The 12,413-nt window shown below is 35.1% G+C and overlaps 1 protein-coding gene across 1 annotated transcript; it reads left to right on the top strand.

Moving 5' to 3' along the window:
* The first annotated feature begins 2,049 nt into the window (after positions 1–2,049).
* Positions 2,050–11,799, top strand: LOC106787672. Its single transcript, XM_014750240.1, has 2 exons — positions 2,050–4,559; positions 11,208–11,799. Exons 1-2 carry the CDS (start codon positions 3,755–3,757, stop codon positions 11,306–11,308), a joined length of 906 nt encoding a protein of 301 aa, XP_014605726.1. The 5' UTR covers positions 2,050–3,754; the 3' UTR covers positions 11,309–11,799.
* Positions 11,800–12,413: the final 614 nt, after the last annotated feature.

Here is a 12,413-nt window from a genome sequence, read left to right as displayed (position 1 = left end):
CGATCGATGGTGATTAATAAATAAAAAGATTATTAATAAAAAATCATTAAGAAGCAAAATATGTATCGATATTTTGAACAAAAAGGTTAAAAATTAGAAAAAATCTTATTACCTTATAACTTTTCAAAAGATGTCAGGATGTCGAGTTTTTTTGGCGAATATTTTTTAAATCCAACGAACTTCCACCTATAAATAATGCATATTAGAAAACATGCGTTATAAAGAATAATTTGATGATTAGGAAAAAGGTATCGGTTAAAAATATTTGCTAATTACCTGTAATTATGAGAATGACGATTCCTGTCAATTTGTGCGTTCAAACATAGCCTCTCTATCTTCCTATCTACGAAATATTGAATATCGATTAATGATCTTTATTCCATCGGATTATATTTAATTATTACAATATTTCTTTCTTTTCTGTTTGAATTGATCGATTATTATAACTAAAAAGTGAAAATGGATTAGAATAGAATAAAAACTTACAATTTTCCGACTTCATCGATGTACGATCCGTTCCGTTGAATTTCCCAAAGAGAAATAACCGCTAAATGAGTAACGACGATCGTGATTGGTCAAATTTCGGGTAGTTTAATAATTAGCCAATTATATGCGATCTATTTTGTTATAGTAACAGTATATAAGAATTAAAAATATTAAAAATAAATTGAAATAATTAATATGTCGTAAATATTGATGTAATTAATAAATATTATCGAATAGAATGACAAAAAGAATAAATTACCTTATTTTGCTTACAAAATTAATTTATTATTTTATATCAGTAAATCGATATAATTTATGGACCAATCAAGTCATAGACTTATTTCCGCGTTGCAATTGGCTAATCAGGTCAAAAAGTTAAGACATATTTTAAAACGTATTTTAATTAGTGTCCTTCGAAATTTGATGTGGTACTATTACGCAGAAAGAAAGCGGTAAGGAATTAAAACTATATAAAAGATAGATACATATATATATATACGTAAGAATATACATATATATGAGTTCATAATATTTAATAGAATAATAGAACGGATGCATTCTATCATCTCTTAATGAATGAGCCTCTTACTTGTATTAGCTTTTCCTGTTTGAGAAGTAACCTAATTATAAAGTGAAATTTTTAATAATTTCTAATCAATTTTCATCATGAATAATAGGTGGATCAAGATAAAATCATCATCTAAGATCTTCTATTATTTCTTTAGAAATGCACGAGGAGTCAAATAAAGTCAAAGAAATCAATGCGAGTTCCAAATCTGAAAACGTGTAGAAGCAAGCACGCGAGCATCTTCAAGGAGAGTAAAAGAGGCCAAAGAAAAGAGATAAAAAGAAAGGACTAGTTTGTTCTATCTTTCTTGCTCATTCTTTTACATACCCCCCGCAGTCGAAGATCTTCCAAATACGTAAGTCATTTCGTGCTTGTTTGCGTGCAAGAAGAAAAAGAAGAAAGAAAGGGAGAAAAAGAGAAGAAGTGACGAGAGAATACGGTATATCTCAGTAAGTATATAGATAAGAAAAAGAAAGAGGGAGAGAGAATAAGGATGATAGAGAAAAAGAATAGGTGAGATCAATCCTTTGAACGAAGAGAGAGAAACTGTGTTCGAGTATTCTCGCTCGTGTTTGTTGCGAAGAGTAAAGGTGTATGTATATGGTTGGTAGACTGAGTAGGAGAGGGAAAGGTTCGATAACTGTACACAGACACGTATACAGAGACACGAATGTATATGGTATTTATCGAGTTTGCTTCAAAGATCGCTCGTCGTTGCGCTCGTCTCGAATATACAACAGGGCGCGAGACTTTCAAACGACGGTTATTTCGCGTCCCTCCTTTCGGTATTCCTTTCGTGAAAGAGAGAAAGAGTGAGAAAGTATATTGCGCGGAGTAATACATAGCAGAGAAAGAGATGACTAGGGAAAAGTGGGGAGTACCACGGGCATATTGATAGTGGGGGTCGCTACGGTGACGGGAATGGCCGAGACAGCGACGGAAATGGCCGAGGTCGTCGCGACGAAGACCTCGCACAGTTGCAGCAAGAGGAACCACAGTTAGTCGCTAGAAGGCGCTTTACACGCGTTTAATGCGTTTTCGCGCATCTCCGTTATACATTTTTTGTAACAAGAGCATTAGACAACGAATCGCATCAATCGTTCGCTTGTATTCCGCTAACAACTATTTTCTCTCGTTTCAGATAGAAAGAAAATATTGTATAAACGCAAGTCTTTCGGTGTTTCTATGATTACTACCCTGTCGTCGTCATCATTGTCGTTATCGTTTCTCAAAATTTTCATCGAGAGATCAAACATAACGGTTAATCGTGATCGTCGATCGTCGTTGTTTATCAATCGAACTTTGACGGGAATTTATTGACAAATTAATAAACGCATCGGAGAGTTGTTCGACGAAACCTACGGGCCGTGTGCAATTTATATATACACAAACATATATATATATATATACGAAGCGAAATTTCATATTCGAAAAAGGATTAAGGATAATTATTATTCTTTTGTTTGAATATCTCGCAAGTGTTTTCTTGTCGTCGCGTGTGTCATCGTCACTGAGATACGAATAACACAAAAAGCGCGCGACGAGCAGGTTCGAAATTCGCACGCGCGCCTCAACGCGTTCCAGTCTTCGTCGTCATTCTCCTCCTTCTCCTCCTCCTCCACCTCCTCCTTCTATCTTCTCCTCATTCTCCTCCCACCGTCGTCGTCGTCGTGGTCGTCGTCGTCTCGCGCGCGCAAGTGCGTACAACGTTGCCGGATCAAATTTCTTGCGGGCCTTGTGACGGGGAGTATTCTAACGTGAGAAGAAAAATGTTACGAGGAAAGTGTGAGAGAGAGAAAGAAAAATAGAAATAATACGGAGAGTGAGAGAGAGAAAGTGAGATTGTTATAGGAATATCAACATTTTCGCAAAAGGAAGGGAAAGAAGGAGAAAATATAATAAAAAAAGAGAAAAGCCGAAGGCTTCGTCCTCGTTCGTGAACGTTCGAAGTTTGTTTTCAGCCTTCCGTCTTTTGCGCTTGCAGTGTTGTCAGATTGTCGAACAGCGTTCGAACGTTGCGCCGTGTCCCGCCGCGTACTGCCTCCCCCTCTGCTTCTCTCTTAGACTCTTGGAGCATTTTCGTTTGGAGAAACTCATGTGCTGGGAAAAACAGGATCGTGGAGAATAATCCGATTGGAATATAATCGTTCGAAGTGAAAGGTATCGGAGTCGTATTACTGCATGCATAACATCGTGTGTTCTCAGTTAACTTCTCGCTGATCTCTGATCTCAAGAGAGAGAGAAAGAGAGAAAGAAAGAGAAAGAGTTAGTTAAAGAACAGCAGCGCAGAGTGGTAGTAAGAGGAACGTGCGGCCATTATTCGAAATTCGGTGGATCGCGCAGCGTTGCCGGGTTGTTGTTCGGCGCGAGTATTTCAACGCTTCGAGACACGACGATTCTGAGAAGGATAATCATCTCTGTTGGGCGGTGGTGCGAGTGGGAAAGAAAGAGTTGAACGGTAACGAGTGAACGAAGAAGAAAAGACGACTTTTATGCCGGGCAAAAGAAATTTTCATTACGTCGACATTACGACGCGGATTGTTCGAACGTCGTGTCGGCGGGCGGCGGAGGGACAGTGAATTATTTTAAGTGAACGCTTGAAAAAAAAGTATTGTAATATATTGGACAAAAAAAAGTAAGGAAAAAGAAAGAGAGAGAGAGCGACGTTGGCGCGCTCTAGAAGGAGTAACAACGAAAAATATGAGCGCAAGAGTGTTGAATCCGGCGATGATGACGGAAATGAGTCGGAACTTAGGGGGAGGGCGAACGGTGCCGAGCACAGCAGCTCTCGCGCGCGTTAGAAGGGATCTGTTTGGTCCTGTTGACCATGCCGCTGCTCGTGCCTTGGCCGAACGCGAGTTACGCGCTCAATCCTTGCTGGACACCGAAAGATGGGGATTCGACTTTCACTTGGAAATGCCCAAATCTAATTCCAGATACGAGTGGGAGGTTGTTACGTCGAAGGATATCATACCGGAGCCTTATGCGCTTCGCAGTATGCCATACTTGAGGAAACACGCACCTTCGACGCCAAGAAAATACGAAGATAATAATGTTGTTGTACAACAGCAGCAAACTACGACTCTTCTTCCTACGCCTCCCCAACGAACGTTGAATGGAACGACCAATGTGAAAGCGGTGGCAACAGGAACAACACCAGCAGCCACCACTGCTACTGCAGTCGTTGTCGTTGCAGCTTCGACTACGACGATAGCAACAGCACCTATTATTACCAATGGAAAGTCGAAGAAAACTACGATTACTCAGCGAGCAGAAGAAGATGTTGAAACTACCGAAGAAGTTGTCGATGAAAATACCAAGTCCGAAAGGACACCACCCCAACGAGAACGATCTAGAGTACCGGAAATTGGCGAAAGTACGCCGAACGAGACCTCCTCCGATGATCATACCACTTATGAGAGTGCCAGGAAAAAGAAATATTCCACTATTGAACCTTCCACGCCTGTCTTGCCGATGAGCACGAGAAAAATCACCACCATCACGCGTAAGTTTATTCCTTTATCATATTTATTTGTCTATATGTATCAAATCTTTCTGGCTACAAATATTGCGCACCATTCTGACATATAACCCTTTGCTTACGTTATTTTATTTTGACACGTGCATATCAAAATAAAGTAAAGAATGAAGTCTCGATTTATCTAATTGATATCGTACAATTGACGAGATATCCGTCGGATGGTAAACACAACGAATTCGTAATTAATCAAAAAGTCGTTTGTTTTTGTGTACTTCATTTCGTATACCACGTGGAGTTTCTGTTAGAAAAAAATAACACGTGACTCATATCGAGAAATAAAGAAATCCATTGAATGAGAAATAAAAAGAGATATAAACGAGGAAACAACATTTCAATCGATTAGGTTCGTTGTATTTGACTGCATCGAATCGGCGACGTGTCATTCATGTTATACATGTATATTAATTTAAGTTTTGGAAAATGTTTGGTTGCTTTCCGTTGACGTAAAGGATCGAGTTTTTATCTTAAATTAAATTATAATACGTTAAAAAAAAAATGAATTCTTTCGTTTGCTTAAAAAAAGTGTTGTCGAGACACCCATAAATCTAACTTTTTTTGCTTTTCCCAATTGCTTCGAGTGGTCAAGGGCTTTCGAATGGCTAACGTTTAGCTCTCCAGCAAGAAATAAGCGCTTATTTTTTTTCTTCCGAAGAAAGAGATAGAGAGAAAAATGTCTTCAACTCGGATAGTAGCGCAATCGTGTGTGTTTCGTTTAGAGATCTTTCTTGATTATATAAATGTGTGTGTGCCGATTGCGTAACCTCGATCAGTGCTGGAAAACGTTTGTTTTAAAGGCTTATATGAGCGTAGAATAAAACGTTTCTATCTCTCTTTTATCTATCCATCTATTTATATCTATCTATTCATTCACCTATCGAAAGAATGAAGGAAGAGAGAAAAAGAAATGTCTCGATTAGAGTTATAAAAATGATAGAAAGAATATACAAGAATATAAAAGAAAGAAAATGATATGAATATATGTGTGTATAAAATGAACGTTTAACGAACAAACCTCTAATTTTCGCGCCTCTAATCTCTTTGAAATGACGCGCGTATCTTTGACGATTAAAAGCAAGGTTCAAAGGCGAAATAGTTTTGTTTATATCGTTGCATGTTTCGCGCATATATTTGCAATACTTCTCTATCGTTTACATACCTTTTTATTTATTTAAAAATTATATTTTCTTTCCTTTTTTATATTTTCTATGAAATATTATTCATTTTATTTCCTAGAATCGCAGAATTTCGTTTAGAATCGATGGGAGTTGACGATTAACCAGTCACGCGCCATTTTTTCGGTGGTCAGCAGCCATATTCTTTACTTTCGTCAATCGTTTGTTTAGCGAGATAAATGTTCTGCGATTTCACGCCATTTTATTTCAAGGGTCACAATCATTTGTTTTTTTCTCTTATGAAATAAATATTTTATTCGATAAATTTTTTCGTCTAGAAAAAGATAACAATAAAATGTTGCAGCCTAGGTCAATCTAATCCAGTGATCGGCAAGGTCATCTCAATTTACGTAATTACGCAAGTCACAGTCCGTAATAATAAGAAATTGCACTCGCTTTTTTCTTTTTGTCATTATTTTTTGTTCACGTATATATATTTATTGCGAGATATACACGTAACTTATGCATTTGTATTTTTTTATATTTTTTTGTGCGTTATGCATTTACCTGTATTTGTTATATATTATACATATATTTGTATAATTTTCTTTTTCAATACACAGATATAGATTTATACATATATATACGCGTCGAAAGTATACGTAATATTTCTATTGTTGCTTTTTCAATCATAATTTAGAACGAGGATAAACGGATTAAATGAAAAACAAAAAAATAAAAAAAAGAAAGAAATAAACTTTTGCTTCACCGACGGAAAAGTTTAGTTAACGATTATTATGACCGTGCCTCCTATATATCTGCATCGCGGTGTATCGGTGGCCGAATGCGATAAAGTTAAAAATAGATATCGGTTCAATACTTTTTTTTTTTGTTTTTATTTCTTTTTTTTCACGGATAAGCGCAGTGAGCATCATCGTTCGAGAACAAGAGAAAGAGAGAGAGAGAAAGAGAAAGAGTACATACAGTGAATGTCATTTAAAATCTTACGCCTGTTAATAATATATAGTAAATATAGTAAAAATAATGTATATAAAAATCGTACGCGCTCGTGTTGATTAGTATAATTGTAAAGACAGGAGGAATACCATTGGTTTTTTCGTGTTTAACAGTTGATCATCGTTTTATACTTCGTTATCTCTTTTATTCCTTTTCTTATTCTATTTGTCATATTCGCGAAACAATATTCAACTTATTTTATTAGAGGAATTAAATTTTAATCTAATCTAGATCTATATCTATTTTTTTATCCGTGGATCTATCTAATCGTAACATTTAAAATCTTCTCGTTGTAATACGACTTTGATATACTGGAAAATCAAGATTATATTTCTTATCATTCGCGAAGAATAGAAAAATCTTTTCTTTTCGTATTTTTTTTCTTTTTTTTTTTTTTAAATTTCCCGCTTTATCTTCCACGTAAGTTCGTTGTTACTTTCGAAATGGTCATTTACTCGTCCTCCTCGTGTTGATAACATCGAGAACTCGTTGCAACTGGTTATCTAGCTAGCTCGTTGAAGGATAGATTTTTTTTTTCTTTTTGTAAAAAATAAAAAAAAAGAAATAAAAAGAAAGGAAGATGAAAAATAATAGCGTTGTAAGGGTATTTAATCGCACGTGCAAACCACGCACGTGGTATCAAGGTTGACAAATATTGCCGGGAAGTCTGGTGACGCGCTAACTATTGTTGAGAATTACTCATTCGATCTAATTTTTCTTTTGCATTTCAATTTTATTTGCATGTTTAATTAGGAATAATCATTCGCGACGCCTCGTATTATTTATTTTTAATTTCTTTTTTTTTTTCTTATTTCTTTTTCTCTTTTTTTTTTTTGAGAAGACAACCATTTTGTTCCTTTTCGAGTTGTATCTCACATGATCTAATTCTCTTTCGTTTATTTCTCTATTTATTGTTCGTTCGTGCAAGCCACCCACGCGACGTGACTATTTCTGGACATGACTCTTCGTAGTCATTCTCCTTGTCGTTGTCGTTGTTCGATGCACGCGATGACAACGAAAACTCTCTCCTCTGTGTTTATATTTTTGTGTTGCACCGCGGGATGCCGGTGCCATTTTTGTCTGCGCGTCAACGAATTGCAAGGGTAGAGAAGAAATACTTCGTACAAAACGTGTCATTCTATATATTTATAAAAAAAAAAAAAGAAGAAAGATAAAAGCAATATTTTATTTAACTTTTATATATAGAATTACTACAACCCTGTCTAGAGACGTGATTTGAACATTCCCACGAATTTCGAGCACAAATAAATTATCATTCAAGTATGAAAAGGAAAAAAAATACAAAAGATACATAAATCGGTCGGTAATGAAATCCAAAAATAAAAATAATAAATTTTCAGTGAATAATTATAAAGACACCACGAGATAGATATTAATCGATTAGATCGCGTTGTAACGAATCCGTTCACGGTAGAACGAGCATAGGTTAGAGTAACGTACTTTGCTTTTTCTCTTTTATACACGTGTACACCCCCATACAAATAAAAATACATCTATACAACACAGTGGGGTCTCGAACGATTTTCGTAACGTACTTTATTAATGAGCCGAGCGGTCAGCTGTAGAGGAGCGAGCGACCCATATGGGGTTGTTGAGCCACCCCCGTAGGTTACCATAACCTCTCCATTTTCCTTCCTTTTCTATCGAACGTCGTACTCCGTCTTTTCTACACCTTTTGTTCTCGAAACGATGGGCGTGTGCAGCCGTCCATTGCATTACCTTTCTCTTTCGAATGCATACCTGTGTGTAAGTAAGTGAATAAACATATTCGTATATGTGTGCGTGTATGTGTTTGCAGTCTGTATGGGGGTATCAGCTGTGCTCACAATCGTGACGCAGAGCCTAGGGGGTGAACATGCCACGATCCCCACAAGACTCGTCATCGTCCTCGGCATTTTAAATCAAGATCGTCAACGATGCACTCGGCTCCCCTCTTCCCCCCTTCTTTCTCGTCATCCTTCTTTTTCCTTCTCTTTTTTTTTTTATATATATATGTATATGTATATATAAACGACCCGCATATGCTCACTCGAAACGTTGCGATTTCGAATTGGCAAGTATGAATCAGATTCACCGGGTGCCGATGATGACGATTATTATTATTATTATTATTATTATTATTATTATTATTATCGTACGATTAGATGCACTCCCCTAAATCGATAATCGATTCGAGATTAGAAACTTCAACGTTAGTTTGAATGATTTTCATCGTTAAAACAATCCTGTTGCAAGGTATTTGATTCGTTAAATTATATAACGCGTTCGTTATTAATCATTTCTATATACTAGTGATTTTAATTTGTTTTATTTTTTTTTTCTTTTTTCTATTTTTTGCAATAAATGTTGTCTTGGTAGGAAAGATTGTGGACTTCACAATAACGTAATTCGTGCATGTATCCTGTTTACTTGACGTCCGGTGAACGTACCACATATATATAATCTATATAATGAACGTGGAAGAAGAGAAGAGATAGGAAAATATCGTTGCAATAATGTTGGGAGGAGAGGAGGGAGAAGGAGGAAATGAAAACTAGTAATAGAAGTTCGATAGCCTTTATAGAATCGATTTATCTCCTAGATGATCATCTTTAAGTTCCTCGTTTCTTTCCATTTTTCTTTACTTTTCTTTTTTTTTCTCTTTTTCTTTTTTTCTTGAAATTATATTCGCTCAGTTGCGGTAAAATTGCGGTAATTTCCTGATAACCGCTGCTTTCTTTTATCAATTTTTAGTCATCAAAAATGTACAAGCGTCTTACTTGCATAAAGTTTTTTTTTTTTTTGTAAGGATACATTACATTATAACTGTAGAAAAATTATTATAAATAGTTCCATCTCTTAAATTTAAATGAAATCAATTTAATTACGACACACACGATGTATAATATATTGAAATTATTTATGCAATAGAAAAAATAATGATAAAATGAATGACAAAAAGTATTCTATTTACAAAAAAAAAAGAAATCAACGCGTGTTCGATAACAATGATCGTTTTGCGAATAAAATAAAAATTCTTTTTCTTTTTTTTTTTTTTTTCGATTGAGAAGAGAAAAATCGACATACGAACGGCACGCGTGCATAGAGAGGGGTTTCGAGAAGGGTGTGAACACCCTGTACAACCCTGTGGGAACTTCAAAGGGTAGTAAAACGGGAACGACGACTGCCATTGACGTTCCTACCGGAGCCATAATTCTTGTCACGTGTCAGGAACAAAACTAAACGCAAAATGCACGATACCTTTCACACACGCGCACACATACACGCACGCATCCATATGGGGTCGTTGGTTCTCATCTAGTTAGCACACATAGAAAAACAGATGCATCGATTTTTCCTGCGAAAATTTGGCCAAATGTTGTTTAGAAGAATAGAGAACTCATCTTCCATCTTGGATGAGGAGGGGAAAAACGGGGATAAAAGTTGGTGGAAGCTTTTATGAGTATAGTCTTTCTGGTTGCAATGAGTTAACTGCGTATGTTGCATGACTCATTGCAGGAAATTTTTTCCTCTCCAACGATTCGTTCCATCGTCGTCTTTCGTTTAAAAAATATTATTTACGATGAAAATAATTCATTTTTCTATGCGATTTCGTAACTATATGGGTTCATATTAAAATACAAATTTTACGTAGAAAATTTGTTGTTTGCCTTTCGTTTTTATCTCTTAGAAAGCTTGTTTTTTTTTTATTTGTTGCTGTTGTGTTGTTACTTTTTTTTTTTTCTTTTCTTTCTTTCTTTTTTAATCACGAAGATTAGTAGCAGCGTGCATTTAACATAGGAGACTAAGTTCATAGGCCGATACAAGGAGGTCAAGTTTGGAGGCTGCGTTTTAGCAATTAGAAAAAAGGGGGAAGATAAATAGAGAGAGAGAAAGAGAATAATAAAAAAAAAACCGCTGTAACTCTTTGGAGATAACTGTGCGTCAGACGACAATGACGACGACGTAGCGAGTTGTTCGTTACAACGTTATCGTCATGTAGTCCATATGGTACATTCCTATAAAACACATACACGGGATATATTTATTCACTTTGCTTTTTTATATTTCATCAATGTGATTTCTCAACACATTTTAAAAAAGATCTCATTTCATTTCTAATTAATTGTATAATTAATTACCTCGAGACAGAGGAGAATAATTCAAATGCAAAAAGAAAAAGAAAAAAAAGAAGAAGATGAATGAACGAAATGGGATATTTGAAAAATTAATTACTTTTTTTTTCCTTTGCTGAACTTAGAGATTAATTTATGTATCTTTTGTTTTTTCTGAAGTTAGATTGTAGAACTGCAGTCATAATTATAAGTCTAACGAGTAATTGATTTAATAAGAACCCTTGACCCCTACCTTTTAGAAGATAAGAAAACAATTGTAAATGAATTGTAAACTAATGAATTATTTGTTTTTTTTTTTTTTTTTTTTTTTTTTTTTTTTTTTTTTTTTTTGATTTCTTTGATTACAGACTACATGAAGAGCCGTAAACGTCGCTTAAACGGTGGCACGAAGAGTGTAATAGAACCACCGGAAAAGGTTGCACGTAATGCAGGACAAATACGCAGCTAAAGAGCCTTCGGCATTCTCCTTCAGCCTCGGCCTGAAATTTTTCTTCTTCTCTGTTTCTTCGATGGCCCAAAATTCGCGTTGTCTATGGTTACAAAATCATATCTCAAATTAATAATCCATCCTACAAAATTTTAGGAAATGAATTTAACATTTGTAAAAAGAAAAAGAAACCAAAACAAAAACAAAAAAGAAAGAAGCAGAATCAAATTAGAGGGAAATAATAGAAAGTAAATAAGAAGATTAATAATTAAATATGGAAGAAGACAGCGAAGAGAGATAAGGATATAAAGTAACGACGAATATGAAGGAAAGGACATGAACAAAAAAAATAAGCGTGAAGAAGAGAAATTAGGCGAGGTCCTTAGGCTGTGCCATTCAACTAGATTTTATCGAAGCGCCACGAATCCACGTGTCAGCTATAAAACGAGACAAAAAGAGACAGAGATAAACGAAAATAAAAAAAAACCAATAATACATGCGAACAGCGAAAAGATTAGAATTACGATTCATTTTTTTTTTGTTTTTGTTTATACATATATATATAAAAATATATATATATAGAGAGAGAGAGAGAGAGAGAGAGAGAGAGCGAGCGAGCGAGCGAGCGAGAGAGAGAGAGAGAGAGAAAAAGATACTTTTTCTTCTCTTAATATATAATTCTTTTTTTCTCCTTTTTTTAAAAAATAATCTTTTAAAATTTTATTTTCTACCCTATAATAAAAATATTAATTTCATTTTTGCGTTCGTGAGTATTCACATACGATTCTGATATTCTATAAGAATGAATAAATAAAATGACGGTTAAGTAGGTGCATAAGACAGCTAGAAAATAGTATCAACGATATCAACAGCAGCAACAGCAGCAACGACACAACAACAATATTAATATTAATATTTACGTATACATAGAGAGAGAAACGACGACTTTTGATGGAAAAAAAATAATATGAAGAAATTAAAATAAGTAAAGGAAGTATGTATTTCATTGAAGTCGTCGGATATTTTTGTATCATTCACATGGGCTTTTTCTTGCATAAGTGGTTTAACCCTTTTTTTTCCTAAATCGTTTTGCTCATTTATTTATCATTCTTTACACAAAATGCAT

This window comes from Polistes canadensis, unplaced genomic scaffold, assembly GCF_001313835.1.
Source record: "Polistes canadensis isolate GaletaPanama2010 unplaced genomic scaffold, ASM131383v1 scaffold_109, whole genome shotgun sequence".
In the NCBI taxonomy this organism is placed as follows: domain Eukaryota; kingdom Metazoa; phylum Arthropoda; class Insecta; order Hymenoptera; family Vespidae; genus Polistes; species Polistes canadensis.
Note: the sequence above shows the minus strand (reverse complement) of the source record. Positions and strands in the feature narration are given on the sequence as shown.